A 20,748-nucleotide genomic window follows, 5' to 3' on the forward strand; every position below is an offset into this window, starting at 1 on the left:
GCATCTAATAAATAAATACAGTTACTTTCCTTCTTTCTGAAAATTGTACTTTAATGAGAAGATGCAGATACATCTTAGGACAAAAAAAAAACCACTTTGATATTCACTTTCTATAAGCATTTTTACAAAGGTACACCGTCACCAACCACTCATGAACAGATATTTCTAGACCAGTATGGTTATCTCCCCAATACAAGGAAGTGAAAGGAAAATCACGTTAGTTTTACCATTACCCATCATTTATCCACCCCTTATCCAAATCAAGTGAACCAAATTATAGAAGCATTTAGTCATATTAATTGTGCTAATAGTAATAGGGTTTCTATTTGGGATTAAAAGAAACCTAAAATCCTTAAATCTTGACTCTCAGAGACATATTTACATATCTATATAATTCTAAATCAATCTTTTGACCAGAGGATAAATGTTTGATAATGTGCTTATGTAAAAATACAATTCAATCAATAGGTATTTGAAATAAGACATCGAAGTAGCTATCTGCCAGCCAAATTAACTAACTGCTATTTCTAAGACTCTTCCTATGATGAAAAGGGAGTAAACTGTCTACTGAAGTTTTACTTAAAGGAGCTTTTGGCTAATAGTCCTTATAATTTTAAGAGACACGAAGGAACTTGAAAGACCAGAGAGAAAGGCAATGACAAAATTAAGAACACAGAATCTATCCCTGCCATGGTTCTCCATGGTTTTTTATCCAAAGAGAGGGCCATTATTTGTCCCTGTATACTGAAGGTTAATTGTCCACATAACCTTACATCCTAAAATGTGACGTTAAAGTTCACAAAGGTTTCAACACAAATCTAAGTATTAGGGATATTCCATGTGTTGAAGGAATCAAGAGTGAGAAAAGGGAATCATAGCTGAGACAAAAGGCAGGATTTTCTATGACTTAGTCAAGGGCAGGATTTTCTCACTGAAAGAGGTCATGTGGGCCTCTGCAATTAATCCTCTAAGGAGTATAACTACTGACATGAACTATACTTTAAATAAGAGGCCACATATGTTTTTGGAGGAATAATGTGCCTATCAGTCAGATTCACTTAAATAGTTAAACTTTTATTAAATAGGAAATTGATAAGTGGCTGCCAGTTCTTCAATATAAAGAATAGCTCTCAAATCATTTAAAGGAAATGCTAATTTGGCTTCTTAGGCCCTAAAATATTTATTATTTTTAAAAGCTTTTAAACTGTTTTCTCACATGAATAACAAGATATACATTTTCCAGGGTTGTGATCAATGAAAACTTACTATCTAATTAACTCTATAATTCAACACTCATAAAAAAATAAAGTACTACTTTAAATAATACATCTGGTCTAAAAAACATTAATGATGATTTTTAAATAATTAATAATGATTTTTAAATCCCCCTTTAAAGAAAAAAGAAATGTATAGTTTGTTAATTTTCCATGTGAGAAAAGAAAGCTAGACAAAACAAATAATTTCTGTAAATAAACTCTAATTTAGTGGGATAACTACCCAGTAGAATACACTGAAATCCCACTAGAGAATTTTAAAATTTATGAGAGTTAACATTGTAAAGCAATTTATACCATTAAGTGCTGAAGAGTGATACTAATTCTATGAAAAGGTGATTAATATTGGTCAGAAAGGTTTAATTCCTGCTATGGACACAGCTCCACTTGGCAAATGAAGCAGATTGGTTATAAATGGTATCTTTTGTTTGAGTAATTACAATTCTGATATCCAAATTATATACCCTTCACATTATTTGTCACAGCATGAAACATACGATCAAGTGGTTTCAAAACTACAACATTATGAAATAATTGATTTATGCAAGGAATCTCAATGCAGTCTCTTTTCCGGATTGGTACTCAAAGAAGTAAAGCTTATTCTAGTGATTTTTATCATTTTGGTTTAAATATAAGATGGAGAAGAATTTATGAAAACATTTTGCATGTATGCTGTTTTTACTTAAGGGAATTGTATAGCACATCATCTTGTTAATTCCTCCACATTATCCAGATGCAGTCAAAATTTTGATTCAGTAATTTATCATTGGTCTTGATTAGACATTATTTTCACACATTCCATCAATAAATTCATCCCTCTAAGTCTTTTTTCTTTAATTCTCCAGCAGTACTTAGTTGATGCAGGAAAGGAAAATAGTTCTTTCTAGACTTTCTTAGCTAAATACTCCTGACATTGAGGGCAGAAGGAAAGGTTGACAGTAAATTCTTTTTTGAGTGCCATTCTGCAGCCTTATCAATATTTCTAGCATTCCTTACTGGTAACAGGTAAACCTCAACCTGTATCTTCCTCTTATACATGTCCATTTCTGTGGCTTATGGTAGTTTCCCTTAAACACACACACACACACACACACACACACACACACACACACACACACACACACACCTCTATGGCCTTGCCTTCTTTTCTGTAGGCAACTCTTCAAAGCTAGCCCATCCACCTTGACTGAATCCCCTCCAAAATCATCAGGGACCTTACACCATTAAATATTTTCTTCTCTTTATTCTTCAACCCCCCATCCCATTTTATTGACTCCTTCCCTTCAACCAAAAATTATCTCACGTCTTTCACATCTGAAAAATCCTTGGTCTTAGGAACTACCCTTTCTGCTAAGTCACAATGCTTAAAGCAGTCATATTCACTTTCTCACTTTCTAATTTTTCTCAGTCACAGCCTGGCTTCTGCTCCCATTCCTTTAATGAAACTGTGCTGGCTTTGGTTACCAATGGCATCTATGTTACCAAATCCAGAGAACACGCTCAGTCCTCATAGCACTAGATTCCTGCTGCCTTAACACTGTTTATCACTCCCTCCTTTTTGAAATGCTTAATTTTCTGGGCTTTTATTACTACATGACTAGAAAAGAGTTAACATTATGGGTCTGCCTGCTATCCTTTGAAAGGATGCTCACAAGTTTGGCCCTTGGTGTCTGGGAACTTGGATTTTAAAGGGTTTCCTTCATTCTGATAAGACTGGCTCACTAAACTGATATAACAATGTGGGTCATACTTTTCTTCTGTGAGTCTGGAATTTTGGCACATGCTATGCAGGGGGTGCCCATGTGACAGGCCTCGGTAAAAACACTGGGCATCAAGTCTCTAATGGGCTGCCCTAGTATATAACATATTTTTCATATGTCCCAACTTATTGCTGGAAGAATTAAGCCCATTCTGTGTCACTCCCCTAGGAAAAGACTTTTAGAAACTTGAGCCTGGTTTTCTCTGGATTTTGGCCCATATGGCCTTTTTTCTTTGCTGGTTGTGCTTTGTTCCTTTTGCTGTAAGAATTCATAGGCATAGCATGACTAGATTCTGAGTTCTGTGAGCTCTCCTACTGAATCACAGATTCTGGAGGTGGTCTTGGGGATCCTTGACCCCCTATAGAAGTCTTCTACCTCACTGACTATTCCTTCTTCAGCAAAAAGCCTTGTGAGATCTTAAATATTGACATTCCCTGGGGTTCCAACCTCAGTCCACTACTCTTTTCACTAAATCAATCCTCCTGTGAAAAGTTATCTACCTTACGACTTTAAATTATTGTTTAAATGCTAATAACTCCCAGATCTATATTTTAAAGACTAACTTCTTCAGGCTTCAGGTTTTTTAAGTTTATGTATTTGACAGAAAGAGAGAGAGAGAGAGAGAGAGGAAGAGGCAGAGAGAGGAGACGGAGAGAGAGAGAATCCCAAGCAGGTTCCTCATGACATGGGACTCAGACCCACAAACTGTGAGATCATGACCTGAGCTGAAATGAAGAGTCAGATGCTCAACTGACTGAGCCATTCAGGTACTCCTGGGCTTCAGATTCTTAAATCCAACTGACTTCTCAAGTTCTGCATAGGCACCTCCAATTCAACATATCTAAAATAAGCCTACCATCATTTCCTATCTTCAACTATCTGTACTTCCTCCCCTCCTTCTCTATCATCTATTTACTCTGCTTCTCCTGATTTCTCTCAATTAATGGCAACAATATCATGCAGTCTCCCAAGCCAGATAGTTGGGAATCAATCCTTCCCCTCTGTCAATCTACACAGCCCATCTTCAAATACTACTCATTCTTCCCACTGAGTATTTATTGAGTCCTTTCCTCCTTCATCCCAGCTACCATTGGTCTAGTTTCAGACCCCCTCACAATTCATCTAAACTATGGCAATATCTCCTGACTGATCTTCCCACCTCTGATCTTGCCCTACCCAGATCTATATCTATATTCCACTATATATAGTCACTTAAAACTCAAGTTTGACTATGCAACTGCTTCACTTATAACCCTTCAATGGTTCCTATCACCAAAAAAAGTATAAAAGCCTAGTTCACAGCTATTGGATAGGAGCCTGTCTAGTACCATTGAAGCACTTGTAATTCCCTTAAAGCAAAAAAGCATGTTGTGGTTTCAGGCTTCTGTGCCTGAATAGCTCATGCTGTTCTCTCTGCCTGGAACATTTCTACAGATTCTTCTCCAGGCAACATGGAGCCCACTTTGTAGCCTCAGCTAATGAGTCCACAAAGCCTTTGTGAGAATTTAGTTCTCCAAAGGTTAAATGCCCTTCCTTTGTACTGTATAGTACATTGTAAATACTGCTATCAAATCAGTGAACACTTAACACATTACATTTGGTTACTGCAAATCTTCCTCAATGAGAACATAAAATGAGAGGGGATTTTCAGTGTCTTAATCATCTTTGGTCAAAAGTGGCCAGAGCTAGGCACATAATAAACTGGTATTTAAGAAATATATCAATCTCACTAAACCTGACAACACTTTTAAGGCATGAAGAATTTTACAAATGTAAGATATGATGCTAAGAGATAAAAGAGAATACCTGAAATTAAGAATCCGCCTAGTTCTCTGGAGAATGCTCAAGTCATTATATAAAAAGAAAAACTTCACTTCTTTTATTCAGTATAAGTGCCTTCTATGTGTAGGCACTGTATTCAATAGCGACCTGATTATCACAAAAAAACTGTGTGAGGTGAATATTGTAACATACAGTTTTCAGAGGAAGAAACTGAGGCCGGTAATTGTCAAAATGGAGTTTGAACACAAATCCATTGGACTCCAAATTCTGTGTTATTGTTCCAATATGTTGTGCAATATTAGTTGAGTTTAAAATCAACCTAATTTGATTACCTCATCTTCACAGATATCAGTCTTCTTTCCTTTTTTGTCTTCTTTATCTTCTTCATCCTCATCATCTTCATCAGCTTGTTCATCACTATCATCGTCATCATCATCATCAAAATCACTGTCTCCTCCCTTCCTTCTTCGTTTGCGTCCTGGTGTGGGGGTGCCCAATGGATGCTGTTCTTCTCCAAGATCAATGCCACCTGACGTGTCTCTTTTGCCTGTTTTCTTAGCATGAATGATTCTGAGCCTTTAAATATGAAAAAAAATGATGATATGGAAGAAAAGCCTTCTCTCTGTACTTTTTAAAAAACATGAGTTTTAAATAAAAATACCATAAGGTATTTTTGCCAGTAAGGAATAAATCAATGACAGTGAAGATTGGAATTAAGGAAATTTAACAAATATGTTTCCTGAAATTATAGAATATATTAACTTTCAAGAATTATTCAGGATATCCCTTTGGAATTAGAACACATTTAAAAAAATAAAACTTAGAAGGCTGAAAAGATTAACTCTAGCAATGGCCAAGTGATAATTCCTGATCTCATACTATCAGACTGAATAAATTTCAATTCAAATTATTGCAAAGAAACTACCCTTTTAACATAGAAGTTGCATAATTTCCTGGCAGGAGGCTAATTAAGTTTTAATGCTGAATACATTTGGATATGTTAGACGCGCTGTAAAAGCAAACTTTAATTAGAAAGCAATTTTTAAAAAGAAGTAGTTCCAAACAGATTCTATTTATGACAAAAGCAACCGGATGGCAACAACAATCTTAGAAAATGTGATTGTTTGACTTCTTTGAAATAAAGATAAATGGACTGTCTTCTAAGTTTGAAGAATATGAGCTTAATGAATCTCATTATATCTCTTGTCCATTGTAAATTCTGACCCTGAGTTTCATTAATTTCACATCTCATCTTAATTAAGCTGTAACTTTTCTAATTCTTAGATGAAGTTAAAATTCTATCTTTGCAATTTCTATGTTTTACAGGGGAATTTGTACAAATGAAAAACAGTAAACTAATTTTAATAAAACAGGACTTACTTGCGAAGTTTACCTTCTACTACCCATTTATCTCTCCTCAAGTTTGACATATAATCAATGTTCTTGTCAATTTCACTGTCAATGCAAAAATTTATTAGAAGACATAAATTAATCAATTATGTGACACTTTGATAATTTGATTTGGTAATAAGCAAATTGATAGTTTTTCAGTTAGTAAAAATAATGATTGCCTATGAATAGTAAAAATAATTGAAAATTATATTAACATATTATCATAGCTTAGAGACATATAGGAAACTTAAGATGTCCAATAATGGTAGAAATGCATGGCTCCAAAATATTTTGATTGATCCTTTTCATACAAAGGTAAAAGACTAAAACTAACATATTTAAATCTGTAAATAACAAATAGCAAGAACAAGATGAACATGGATTCATTCACCAAATCTTGAAATACTAGAGTGGAGAACTTACTTTGACTCTTGAATGAGGTTAAGTACTTAAAAAAAAAGCACAAATAAATTGAAAAACTAAAATTATTAATATTGAATTAGCACATAATAAAATAAAAAGTAGCCAGGTTATTCTAGGAATGCCTTACTAAGGAAAATCAGGTAGTCATCTATGATTGAAAGATGTCAAAAAAAGAAAAATTCTGGATTCTTTCATTGGTGCTGGATTCTGGCACCACAGCAAAAATAAAAAAGCAAAACAAAACATTTTTACATTTCCATATATAATTAACAAAATTATTATATACACAAAAGACTATATTTATAGTCTTTTAAATATAGTTTAAAATAAATATAGTTTATTATATAAACAAAGACTATATTCAGTATGATCCCAATTTTTTAATAGACTTCAAAGAAATACATGAAGATATTATTAGCACTAATTATCTCTGAATGGTAAGACTAACTGTAATTGTTTTCTTTGTGTTACTCTGTAATTTCAAACTTTCTGTAAGAAAATTTGTATTACTTTGTGATTAGATAAACTCAAGACAGAAAAGAATCACCAACAGAAAAGTCTGGGTATATGCTTACCTCACCACACTCTTACTGCATGCCAGTTCATTGATCAGGAAAGCCAAGACTGAGGCTTTCTGTGCTGGAGTATGAGCCTGAAAAGCTTTGGTTTTCAGGCTTTCCGTAAGCTCAGTTTGTCCACAATGGGCTTCCATAAAAATCTGCAAGATCTCGGAAACATTGTCTCGGTTCACACCAACATTCAGCAAATGTTCTCCAAGAGCTGTTTTGGCCTATAAAAGTTTGGCATTTTTATCAGTATTGATTGTAGCCATTCGTAACATAAAAACAGTAAGATTTTAAAAAATCGATATCACATGATATAGATATTACTGACAAGGACTTTATTCACATTCGATCAGTAGCGCTGTGGGGAGTAGGCTCCAGAAAACTAGTACTGTGGTGTCACGGGTTCTATTGCCTGCTATACTGAATGGATAGGGAAATGGAGGAGTAATTAACAGGCACATCTGGGAGCTTCTCACTGTACAACATATCAAATGTGTATCTTAGTTGAAATTAAGATAAATTTTAATGTATTGGGTATCCACTGAGCACTACAGAGTTTTCATGTGCTGGTCTGTAGATGCTTTGATTAGCCTGAGTTATTCACAGTGATTCAGAGAGAACACAGTATAGTTTTGGAAAGCACGCATAAGTTCTAATTGCTTTATGAATTATGAATCCTGTTTTGTTTAATATCACATGGGTATTTCCTTAAGTCAACTTGGTTTTTGCGGTCAGCTAGAGAAAAAGAGGAATTTGGGAATGATCTATATTCCTTAGGTTCTATGAATCAGATTTTTCTAGGTTTGTACCAATTTAACCTGAAGCAAATCTACATTTAACTCAGTGAGACATGTGGAAAAAAACTGGATCAGTCTATACAACCTTCTGCTAATATGCTAACACCAGCTAACAATTCACGGATAGTACAAATTTTAAAAAAATTTATATTTTGTTTTTTTTTACCTTGTATCCTGTAATTAGACCTGGATCACATACAGCAGCTGAGAGGAGCCTCACAAGCAAGTCTTGTACTTCACCCATGCTGTCCCCTATATTTAGCAATCCCTCTTGAAGAACACTCAGGTTTGGAACATCAATATTCACATCAAAGCCCAAAACTTTACCAAAGTTTCGTAAGAACTGCACCACCATGAGACAGTCTGAAAATGTACTTCCAGAGAGAACAAGTCCTGGAATACGAGGCAAATCTGGCAAAGGCTGAAAATAAAATAAAATAAAATAAATAATAAATAATTTAAAAGCCATGGTTTTATATCTTCTGAAGTAAAACAGGTTGCTATCTTTCTTTTTCCTGTATTATACCAGTGATTTTCCCTCTGGATTTTAAATCCCCTGGGGGCATTTCTACAACCCCATGGTATTAAGTATAGATAGGTTCTTGATTGCAAGTAACCAACAATAAATTTTGGTTGAACTCAACATGAACTTAGATGTCTGCAAAAGAGAACACTAACTTTAATTAACTTACATATTTATAAAACAGAGTTTATATAGCTGGAACAAAAATTAGATAACATAAGGAACAATTTGGGGGTGCCTGGGTGGCTCAGTTGGTTAAGCAACTTACTCTTGATCATGGCTTGGGTCATGATCTCATGATTCATGGGTTTGAGCCCTGCATCAGGCTCTGTGCTGAAAGCATTGAGCCTACCTGGGATTCTCTCTCTCTCTCTGCCCCTCCCCCCACTTGCTCTCTTTCTCTCTCAGAACAAATAAAAATAAACTTAAAAAAAAAGAAACATTTAATTCAGAGACTTTTTTCTTGAACCTTATCATACACACACATTTCCATATGATTCTAAAAATGTATATGACAAAGCTAACAAAAGTAAGGCTTAAAATGAACATATATTTGATACAGTGCATATGGATTTAAATAAAAAGAAAGATGCAGAAAGATAAAGCTCATTTGATGTTAAAAAATATTTACTCACTATGAAGCTTATTAAATGTGTTAACTACTGTATATTCCCATTCTGGGCTTAGGAAATTTTCAACATCCAATTGAGTAAACCTAGTATGTATACTTTCACTTTTATTTACAAGCATTTATGCTAAGTAAATAAACAGAATATTAATACAATTAAATCCTCACTAGAGTGTTAAAAGTTTGCTTTAAGCACTTTATTTTGTTTTTGTTTTTAGTTTTGTTTTTTTTTTAATATTTATTTATCTTTGAGAGAGAGAGACACAGTGCTAGTGGAGGACAGGCAGAGAGAGAGGGAGGCACAGAATCCAAAGCAGGCTCCAGGCTCTGAGCTGTCAGCACAGGGGCCAAACTCATGAACCGTGAGATCATGACCTGAGCCAAAGTTGGTCACTTAACTGAGTGAGGCACCCAGGTGCCCCACTTTAAGCACTTGAGAAGAGAGCCTGCACAAATCAAGAGACAATCATTATTTGTATATCAGATGACTATGGCATGTAAGTAAATATAGATGCCACTGATCAAGTATAATAGTATTAAGATAATATTGTAGAGATGATATGCAGTATCGATACAATTCTCTAGAAATACCATCTTCTTAGCTATAGTCAAACAAAATGGATCTCTATTCATAAACATGTGAAATCATGCCTGATACCAAGATTATTTTGCTCTTTCCACATGTTTACTTATATATGTTTACTTTATTATATATATATGAATATATTTTAGCCACATTACATGTCTGTGAAGCATGATAGAGGAGAAAACACATATGAGGTATTTTGGCTGGATATACTTCCTGGCTTTCAGTGTAACAAACAGTATGAACCCTGGAATTGAACAAACTAGAGACTGAATCCAAGTTGCCATTTATTAGCAAGTTTGATCTTGGGCAAGTTCCTTAACCTCTTTGTGTCTCAGTTTTCCCATCTGTAAATGGGCATAATAAATACCAGTTCCACAGGACTATGGTGAGGATTAAATAGAGAATTTATTTAAAGCACTTAGCACACTGCCTGACATGTAGCAAACATACTCAAAAGTTAGCTATAATTACTAAAGCATTGAAGGAGATTATAGATTATAAGCCTTAGTTTATGTAAATATCTATAGGGGCATGGTGAGGAGTTAGAGATTTCTGTACCTAACTGCCTGGAAAGAATCAAATGACACATAGAAATCCTATCTACTTCTATAATTCATCTTTATGGATTTCTTCAGTATTTCTACTTAAATTTAAAAAGGTTTAGGGGTGCCTGGGTGACTCGGTGGGTTAAGTGTCCAATTCTTGGTTTGGGATCAGGTCATGATCTCGTGGTTTGTGAGTTCAAGCCCACCTCAGGGATTCTCTCTCTCCCTCTCTCTGCCCCTCCCTGGTGCATGCTCTCTTTCTCTCTCTCAAAATACATAAACCTACAAAAATAAAAATAAAAAGATTTACAGTGCTCCATTTACGTACTAAGAAGTACCATTATTAACATAGGAGCTCTAGAGAGGTTTATTGGTGGCCATCCAGGAAACACAGATTGACCTAGACATGGAAATCTACGGCTCTGGTTAAAAACAAAAGGCTTTCATAATGGCAACTCTGGCAAAGGAATCAGGTAGGATACAGAAAAATTAAATTTATTAATGAAATGGTTACATAATAAATTACCTTTTGGTCTGCTAAGCACATGTCTTCATTAGGCTTCTTTAGTTCCTTTGCCATTTCTAATTCTAATCTTCGTTGCTCCAGTTTACGCTCTTTATTTAATCTTTTCTCATCACGTTTTTCTTGCTTCAACCGTTCTTTTTCCTTGAAAATAAAACCATGTCCAAAAGTCTCTTTAATCACTGGATGTGTCTGAAAAATCTCCAGTTAACATTTAAAAAGTTAACAAAGTGTTATTATTTCCACAAATAGAATTCCCCTAAGAGATTTAGGAATAGACTTTGAACTACATAGAAACAATGACTTATTTTGCTTTTTAGTGTTTTCACCCTTTGAATTTCAAATAGTCTTATGACTGTGTGTGTGTGTGTGTGTGTGTGTTTATATTATCGATACTAGTTTAACTCAGATTATTCCATTATTCAGAATTTATTCAATCCTTCCCCAGGTTACAATAAGAGAATGAAATACTTATTAATAAGAGCAGATATATAAAATGCACATGGCTAAATAAATATAAAATACGGTTAGTTAGTATTAATACAAGTTTTTGTGTAGCTCTAGGAAGCAAGGGAGGATTTATAGCATGAAAGCAGAAGCAACATGCTTGAATTGCAAAAGCAGTTCTTTCAAAGTGCATTAGCTAGTCTTAAGATAGCACCTGTAACAAAATCAAAATATTATTTGCCACTATAAACAACACTTAAGGGAATGTAAAATGGATTCTGAAGGCAATTCCAAAAGCATTCAAAAAATATTTTCAGTAATGACAATAATATGGAAATAACTGTCCTGTCTCCCTGTTGTAGGAGATGACACTCTGCTGGAAGAAGAAGTCACGATATTTTCTTTAATAGTATTAGTGTCATTATTTTATTGCCATGCCTCAAATACAATTCTTATTTAGAGGAGAAATAACAGTAGAATCATCAGGCGGTTCTAACCTACTACCTCACACATTTGACACATTAATTATGGGTTTACTTTTGTAAAGCCGGTCATGTCTCTTTCTTGATTAAAAATCTTTCAATTTTGTTTTTAATTTTTAACAAAATGAAGTCCAACTCTTTACTTTTGAATTAAAACTCTTCTTTTTCAATCTTATCTCCCATTTTTGTAGTTTATGTGGATTTAGTCCAACTATTTGCTATTCCTGATGAATATCTTGTTTCCTTACCTCCTTATATTGGTGCGCTCCAATCAGCAAGGTCATTACTCCCACCTAGTGGATCTGAATCCTAGTTAAACACTACCACCTCTTCCCTATTATCAATTTATCTTAATTCTCATAGCCCAACCTATAATTTTAACATTGCACTTATTGCTTCTTATTCGATAGTAGCATTTTTGCCCATATTCTAGCTATTTCTGTTTCCATTATCATGGCTAAGTCAGCACATTGAGTGCTATGCCACAAGGAATAGGGGTAGGTGGGGGACAGAGAGGACTGGAGAGGATATATTCCAGGCAGAGTAGAGAAAGCACAGTGTATCTGAGAAATTGCTAGTAGTTTCCAGGGTGGAGTGTAGGTTGCAGGTTGAACAGTTGCTGAGTATCATGATACAGAGCCAGAGGCTGGGTCATGAGAGCCTTTTTATATGATATGCTCACGTCACTGCTCATTTTTATACTGCCTCTAAATTTCTGGGTTACTGGTTCAAGCAGGCATTTGGAAGGAAAATGTTAAGGAAGCTACTCTGTGAGATTATTGACACCAAAAAAGCGCTACAACTAATCTTATTGATTATAACTGAAAGTTTCTGAGGGTCTAATGACATAAAATATACACAATTAACATGCAACATTCCCACAATGCAGTATAGATTTTTCAAATCAAATTATCATTGGTAGAACAATTTTTTCCCAGAGTTGGATTTTCAATTTATAAACACATGAAATGTTGCTCTAAGAATTTTTCCAGGGAAGGGAAAACTTTTTGGTCACTCAACAGAATAATGAATTACAACCACCAACAGAAAAAACAAATGTCTCATAGATTTCAAAGTGGCTGGTGTAAAATTTTCTACTATATAGGACTAACCTAGAATTCTAATCATTAAGAATCTTAATGATGTTCATAACAGTAATTACAAAACTAAAAATTGAGACTAAAATTCACTAAAAACTGTTGAAAATGGTCACCATTTCTTTTCAAAAAGAGAGAAAGGGCATGTGTGACACTAATGCTCTCTTTGTTGTGCCAACTTCACATTGGTGGCAATATGGGGGTATGTAACACTTCAATGATACATCAACAATGAGTTAGAGCGCATTTCGTGTCATGAGGTAAATACGCCTGACATTCTTGAATACCAGTTTTAGCTAGTGATAGGCAGTATTTTTTCCAGTTAAAAGCATGGCTATAATATGGAATAGAGAGTAAAATGACATCAATTTTTGAGATAAAACAGAGCTTTCCAAGAAATCTTAGAAATTTGTAGGACCTTTATTACTTAAAGACAGGTATCCATTCTTATCTTGAAGTATTAGGGATACTTCTCAGGAAACATGAAGTTTCTAAATGCAATGAATTTGGTGAATTTACTCACTAATTTATTTAATGAACCTTAACGAACTGTATAAGACTAATATAAATCCTGTGGTTCAGATACAAGATAACTTTCAAAGAACTAGAGCTTCTGGGTCCCCTCAAGAATCAACTAATATTTAAAATGGTTTATAAAGACAGTCACGATCTAGTCCCACACAAGTTTTGGTCTCCTATGTCATGATTCCCAGTTCATTTCCCATGCTCTGGTTACATTGTGTGATACACCTGTGTTGAGAAGATAATGTACCCAGATTGAGGTATTGTTTGGGGGAGGAGGAGGAGGAGGAGGAGGAGGAGGAGGAGGAGGAGGAGGAGGAGGAGGAAGAAAAAGGACAAGGAGGAGGAAGGGGAGAAGTAAAGAGAAGAGGAGGAGAAGGAGAAGAAGGAGAAAAACAAAGCCAAGGTAGGTGCATACATATGGTGAAAACTAACTCCCTCTTTGCACCTTCCTCCTCTCTGCCCCACAGGTCATTTTGAGTTACAACACTGTACCTTTGTATACGCCATCTCCTCTGCCTGGAATATAGAACTTCTCTTCCTTAACACAGAAATAAAGCCTGTTTTTTATTCTCCTCATAACTACTTCAGGCATTTTAATATTTCTCTTTTGGGGGGCTCCCATATAACTTAGCATTTATTGCACTGTGTGACAATTACTTGTCTAAAGTTGATCTTTTCCACTTTAGTGTTAGCTTCTAGAGGTCAGAGGAACAAACTTATTCACCTATTTCTTTATGGACCTATTCAGTTCCCAGGAGTACAATCTGCCAGACACTTCAAGGAAGTTTTTGATGATTTTATCTTTCTCCCTATCAAGCCTGTATGAGTTCAACTTTCCTCTCCCACTGGTCTCAATATTGTTCTTATTTCCATCTACAATAGTTGTCATATGTCTTTAACAGAAATATTCAGTGTGCCTTAGCAAATAAAAATTATTTAAACATTGATTAATTTGCTGAATGATTAATTCCACAAATGCCATATAAATAATGATGTTAACATTTGTACTAGTCATTAAACATATTCGATAGCCAATTTTTTCCTCTACTTTTTATATTTCATTCTGTGGACAAACATAATCGATGTCTTCTATTTTCAATTATACACAAAAGCAGATTTTAATACAAATTAATAATATTCTACTTATATTTGCAAATTTCAAAATATCTAAGACATATTTCCCACATCTACTCCAAAATTATTAATTTCTTAATTATTTTAATTGCATACATTATGATTGGATGTGCTTGCAAATACACCTTCCCCATATCAAAATTAAATAGATTTCTTATTATCTGATACTTTTTTCCAGAAACTAAAGTTTAAAGCGGGTGTGCTATTTTAGGCCAAATTTAAAGATGTTTAAACTTGTGTAGTATTCTCTCTTCTAGAACTGATATACTGTTTGAAAGAGCAATATTTACCAACTTTTCACCTAAGCCTTTTCATGATATAATATTATGTTTTGTTGCTATGTCAAATACTAGGATTTCACAATGGAACTTTCTGATTTTGCAAGGACATTTCACAACAAACCATTTGACCTAGCAGAGAAGACTTATTACACCTATCACAATATGAAAGGAATGGTAAAACGTATTTTACATTTTGGTTAGACTTTAGGGAAATAACTTAGATTGCCTACAAATGACTAAAAAATATAGCTCCTGACTATATTTTAGATTGACTGTCAATGATGATAAACATTAGTATGGTTTCTCTTAATTTTTTTTGGCCTTCATCCTCCTACCCTCTCTAGTTTTCTAGATGTAGAAATTCTTTTTTTTTTTCTTTTAATGTCTATTTATTTTTGAGAGAGAGACAGAGTGTGAGCAGGGGAGGGGCAGAGAGAGAGGGAGACACAGAATCTGAAGCAGGCTCCAGGCACAGAACTCGATGAGAGGCTTGAACTCACAAGCTGTGAGATTTTGACCTGAGCCGAAGTCAGATGCTTAACTGACTAGCCAGGTGCCCCTAGACGTAGAAATTCTTGAAGTAAATGAATTCTTGGAATATAAATAATGTATAATAAAATATTAATTTGTTCATCTTATAGTAATAGAATTTTCTGTATCAAAATATTACTGATATCTTAGTTAAGAAGTCCTTTAAATTTCATTTCAAAGTTGAAACACCTTTTCATAGCAAACGCATTAAATTTCGATTATCCTAAATAGCCCAAAATACATAGGGTGAAAATTTCAAAATCAGTTTTTTACTCACATAAAAAGATTACTTTCTGGACTCTCAAGGCATAAATGACAGTATTTACAGAAATTTGTAGCACAATAAATGTATGAAATAAATTTATTCTATTTTAGTATTATAGAAGTTTAAAAACCAAACAATGGATGTGGTAGAATGACCTGCTATTGTAAACTTTTACAACTTATCAGATTGCAAAATAGGACATTTTTAAGAGACCATGTTGCAAAGATGCCTATGTTTTTTGCATTTTACGATGCTACTGGGTCTCTTAGGTGTTTGTTCTGGGCATAATTGGGAGAATACATTTCTTTTGACAGCAACTTGCACTTAAGTTTCAAAGATATAAATATAATTTAAGAGACACAGGTTTACCTCAGGGTGTAGGAAGAATACAAGTATAAATAAGATTAATAATACAAGCCATTTATAGAAGACAGATATAAAGATTAAAAAGAATATTGTTTTATGGTAACATGGAATGTGAGTAGAACAATCAGGGTAATTTTTTTTTAAAGGGGACTAATTTACATTTAAAATATTATGAAAATTATGTTTAAGCAAATGAAAAACTTATGAATCATATGACTGAAGAGACTCTTACATTTTATACTTTAATAATAATTTTACTTTATATGTGTAATATGATATTTAAAAAGAATAAAACCTCCCAGTTATTGTATTTTCTCAAAATCCACCACAGTATTACATAAAAGTCTGTACTTACTTTAGATTATGTATCTATTGTATAGAATAGTTTCTGTTATACCAATGTCCCCTAAGTTAAAATCAAAATTGTTAATAATTCTTGAGTCAGATAATCAGATTTCAATATATCTAAAGTTGATAATAATTTCTCAAAAATTAAATTCGTTATATGACATTTAGTATTTTATTGTGCAGTTAACATAAAAATCATTTCACATTTGTTTTTAGACTAATTAACTTTAAAATTAAAGTGCATTATAAGTACATTGTATAAGTACAATATACACTTATACCATATATTTACAATGTCTTCCACTGAAAAATGGGTTTGCTTAAACAAACCCACCTGCATATACAATTCTACTTTTTATTTTCATTTTTCACTAACTCATGATTAATATAAATATAGGATTATAAAAGAGTCTCATGACTTGAATCATGGGTGGGGAGGGGGTAGGGAGGGGTTATACATTGTTTTCTGCTTTTAAATTGTTTATTAGGTAACTTCTGAAACCTGAACTATTCTCTTCTATTTTATGGTTTTGTTTCTTAAAGTGCTGACACAGTCATTTTGTGATAGCTGTATGTTTAACAACCTTTTGTAGTTTATTGATCCTTGGAGGGAGACATACAAAAGACACTAATAATTACTACGGTTGATTATTCAGTTAATATGAGTAAATTATTTATAAATTTGTGACTGGTATAATGTGAAGTTTTAATAAATGAAACAGGAGATTTTGAGCTACTTTGTCACATTGCTTAAATCAACCTCTTTCTGGTACTTAGTAATAATGAAAGCAGATGGGTCTCATATGATACTTGAATTATACTAAGAAATAAGCCTTTTTCATTCATGAGACTATTCTTTCTTACATTTCCTTATAAAAATATTTATAAACTATGATGATATGCTCATGACCCTTTAAAATTAATAAGAGAGCAATAACAAGTAAGATAATTTACAGAAGTCTGAATATTCTTACTAATTGCAGATGTATATAAAGGAAAATCTATAGAAATTGGGATTACTTTAGTAAAAATTTATTGAGTTAATACTAAATCTAAAAGTAAGATCATTGTAGTGTACACAGAGAAACATAAAAGTGATGTTTGTGTTACCTTCTTACTTTGATGGATATAGGGAATTTCTTGGAATAATTTCAGATGTTATAGATTTTTAACTAACAAGGTGAAAGTAATTCATTTTTTTAACCTCAAGTCTTTAAACATTAATCATAGCATTTGCAATTTTGTTTATCCTCTATATTTTTATTTCTTCACAATAATTAAATGTTAAATGTAATAATTAAATGTTAGAATCAAGGGTTACATATTGGCCAGTTCAGAATTTTTTTTTAATATTTCCTTAAATTTTATTTATTTATTTATTTATTTATTTATTTACTTATTTATATTTTTATTTTAGAGAGACAGATTACAAGCAGGGGAGAGGGGCAGAGAGAGAGAGAGAGCGAGAGAGAGAGAGAGACAGAGAGACACAGTCTTAAGCAGGCTCCTTGCTTGCACAAAGCCCAGGGCAGGCTCGATCCCATGACCCTGGGATTGTGACCTGAGCTAAAATCAAGAGTTGGACGCTCACTTGATAGAGCCATCAAGATGCCCTCCAGTTGAGAATTTTTAGTTGGCCCTGCCTAGGTATCATATGACTTTAACGTTGTAAAAAGTTTGTTCTTTTAATAGTTAAAAATGGAAAAAAATATATAGGTAATAGGAGACAGAATATGAAGCCAAGATATGACCATTATTGGCATTAAAGTTACATCTTTTGCATGTTAAGTAATAATAAGGAAATGGACAAGTGCCTATAGGAATATTTTGTTAATATTCACTGAGGTGGCAAGTTCCTGTAAAGATGTGACGAAGATTTGGATTGCCAGTAAAAACATATGCCTAGTTAATGCTTAACTGTTAACACTGTAAAGTTTTATCTCTCTGATATGCTAAAAAAAAATCATTAATATTTATTTTGTTTTTCCTGCAGTAACTAATCTAATGCTGTCCACAAAACAATAGTTTAAGAAATTCAAAAAAATATTTAGTTGATCGCAGATCTATAGGTACCATTCAGTAGAGGAACAAATCAGAATAAGTGGTAAAATTATCTAGTTTTGTTCACAAGTCTATAGTTATCAGAGGATAACAACATTTTTAAAAAATTTTTCTAATGTTTATTTATTTTTGAGAGAGAGAGAGACAGAGACAGAGCATGAGAGGTGGAGGGGCAGAGAGAGGAGACAGAATCTGAAGCAGGCTCCAGGTTCTGAGCTGTCAGCACAGAGCCTGATGTGGGGCTCAAACTCAGAGTGCAAGATCATGACCTGAGCCAAAGTCAGAGGCTTAACTGAGTGAGCCATCCAGGTGCCCCAGGATAACAACATTTTAGGAGCTCAGTTTTACCTATGGGATTCTCTCATATATTCCAATAAAGGACTATTTGTGATATATGTTATTCTATTGCTATTTTAAATAATGGTTCTTTGGATGTTTAGCTTTAAGAAGGAAAATCACCTAGAGTAAAATAAAAGATTTTACTGTTATTACATAAAGAGAATTATATTGACAGAAAACATAATAATGTATTCATTCTTTAATGATTTTTTTATCATCGATTTGTTTTCTTTAACTGCTACTTTCATTTTTATTTCATTCATTCATTCATTCATTCATTCATTCATTCAACTATAATTTTCTAAGCTCCAAACATATACAAATATATACAGTGGCAGACAAGACAGACAACATTCCTGTCCTCACAGATCTTACCCTCCTGGGAGGAAACAGACCATAAACAAGTGCAAAATAAGTAAGATGATGGAATGGAGGTCCAGAAAGGGGGTATAAAAAAGGCAACATTAGGTGTTCCAGGAAGGCCTCTTTGACAAGTTAACATTTGATCTATAACTAAACAGCAAATAAGGAAGGCCTGGGTGGCTCAGTCAGTTGAGCGTCCGACTTCGGCTCAGGTCATGAGAACTTAGGCTCAGGTCATGATCTCACAGTTCGTGGGTTCGAGCTCCACATCAGGCTCTGTGCTGACTGCTTGCTCAGAGCCTGGAGCCTGCTTCAGATTCTGTGTCTCCTTCTCTCTCTGCCCCTCCCCCACTCATGCTTTGTCTCACTCTGTTTCTCAAAAATAAATAAATGTAAATTAAAAATAAATAAATAAATAAATAAATAAACAAACAAACAAACAAACAGCAAATAAGAACCACTCGAATATTTGGTGCAAGAACAGCAATGTTTTGTAAAAACCCTTTGTCTAGAATAATAAAAAACAAAAATGATTGAAATACAGTACTTAAGAGACAAACTGTATGAGGTAAAGTTGGAATGAGAGGTCAGAACATGTGGGACTGCTTTGTCATGGTGAGGAATTTGGACTTTATTACAATGGCAATGAGAAGCCACTGGAGAGTGTTAAGATGTAACCTGGTTTCCTTTCTGAAAAGATCACTCTGGCTGCTCTGTAGAGAATACATTAGAGAGTACTGAGGAAACCAAGAATGAAAACAAGGGAAGGCAGGTTTCTTGCATTATTGTGCTTTATATTAGTACTTTATATTTATAAAGTAATATATATTATTCTTGGTATATTATTCTTGGCATGTTGCCTCTCTATATTAGAAATCTATAATGATAGTTTAAGCCAGAGCTGAGGACAAAATACTGAAATACAGGCCTCTCAACTTCTAGATCAAACAGTGTCATTTTAATTAATTGTCATTTATTAAATGCTTATCTCACTCGATAATCTTATAATCCTAGGAGGTAGGTATCATTATCTCAATTTTAAAGAATAGCCTCAAGAGGTAAAGCAAGTTGGTTCAGAGTTGGCATGGGAAATCAGAGTCTCTCATACTCCAAAGCCCTGGATACAGTGGCCATACCTCTATTTAACTACTTTAATATACAATGCATTCCTTTGTAATATATATTTTAACCTTTAACTGATTTCTATTATGTTCTAAATAAGCTCATCTTGACTTATTTCAATACTTTTCTTATTCTGAATTGTCTGTTAAAAGTCTATTTTAAGGAAAGTACTTGGGGGCACCTGGCTGGTTCAGTCAGAGGAGCATGTGACTCTTGATCCTGGGGTCATGAGTTCGAGCCCCACCATGGTTGTAGCGATTACTTAAATAAATAAACCTTTAAAAAAATAAGGAAAGTTTAGGTCCAATTTTACACATAGAAGAGTAAAGAATAATTCTGAAAGCAGAAGTCCACGGTTGATCTGACTAGGGTTTGCGTTAGGACTTGTTTAGGCATGCTGTAATATTAATTTTGTGAAACTCTAGTTATAGTATTAAATAACTACTTTTATCCAAACGAATGCCGGTCACTACATTAAAAAAAGATAATTAAAATCTCAGCCGAGGAAATGAACACATACATCGGAATCCTGCCTACGTTCTTTCACGTTCTAACAGTTATTATTTAACATTTGGTTTGTTTATG

The 20,748-nt window shown here is 33.8% G+C and overlaps 1 protein-coding gene across 19 annotated transcripts in view; it reads right to left on the reverse strand.

Moving 5' to 3' along the window:
• Nucleotides 1-20,748, reverse strand: part of BAZ2B (bromodomain adjacent to zinc finger domain 2B) — a 433,092-nt gene that overhangs the window by 42,428 nt on the left and 369,916 nt on the right. For all 19 annotated transcript variants that reach the window (XM_042994501.1, XM_042994503.1, XM_042994502.1 and 16 more), the window contains 5 exons: nucleotides 10,806-10,946; nucleotides 8,161-8,415; nucleotides 7,207-7,421; nucleotides 6,197-6,271; nucleotides 5,149-5,392 (listed from right to left, as the gene is read on the reverse strand). In XM_042994501.1, the coding sequence (XP_042850435.1) occupies nucleotides 5,149-5,392; nucleotides 6,197-6,271; nucleotides 7,207-7,421; nucleotides 8,161-8,415; nucleotides 10,806-10,946 (930 nt within the window). The remainder of the gene's footprint in view (nucleotides 1-5,148; nucleotides 5,393-6,196; nucleotides 6,272-7,206; nucleotides 7,422-8,160; nucleotides 8,416-10,805; nucleotides 10,947-20,748) is intronic.

The sequence above is a fragment of the Panthera tigris genome, chromosome C1, assembly GCF_018350195.1.
Source record: "Panthera tigris isolate Pti1 chromosome C1, P.tigris_Pti1_mat1.1, whole genome shotgun sequence".
Classification (NCBI taxonomy): Eukaryota; Metazoa; Chordata; class Mammalia; order Carnivora; family Felidae; genus Panthera; species Panthera tigris.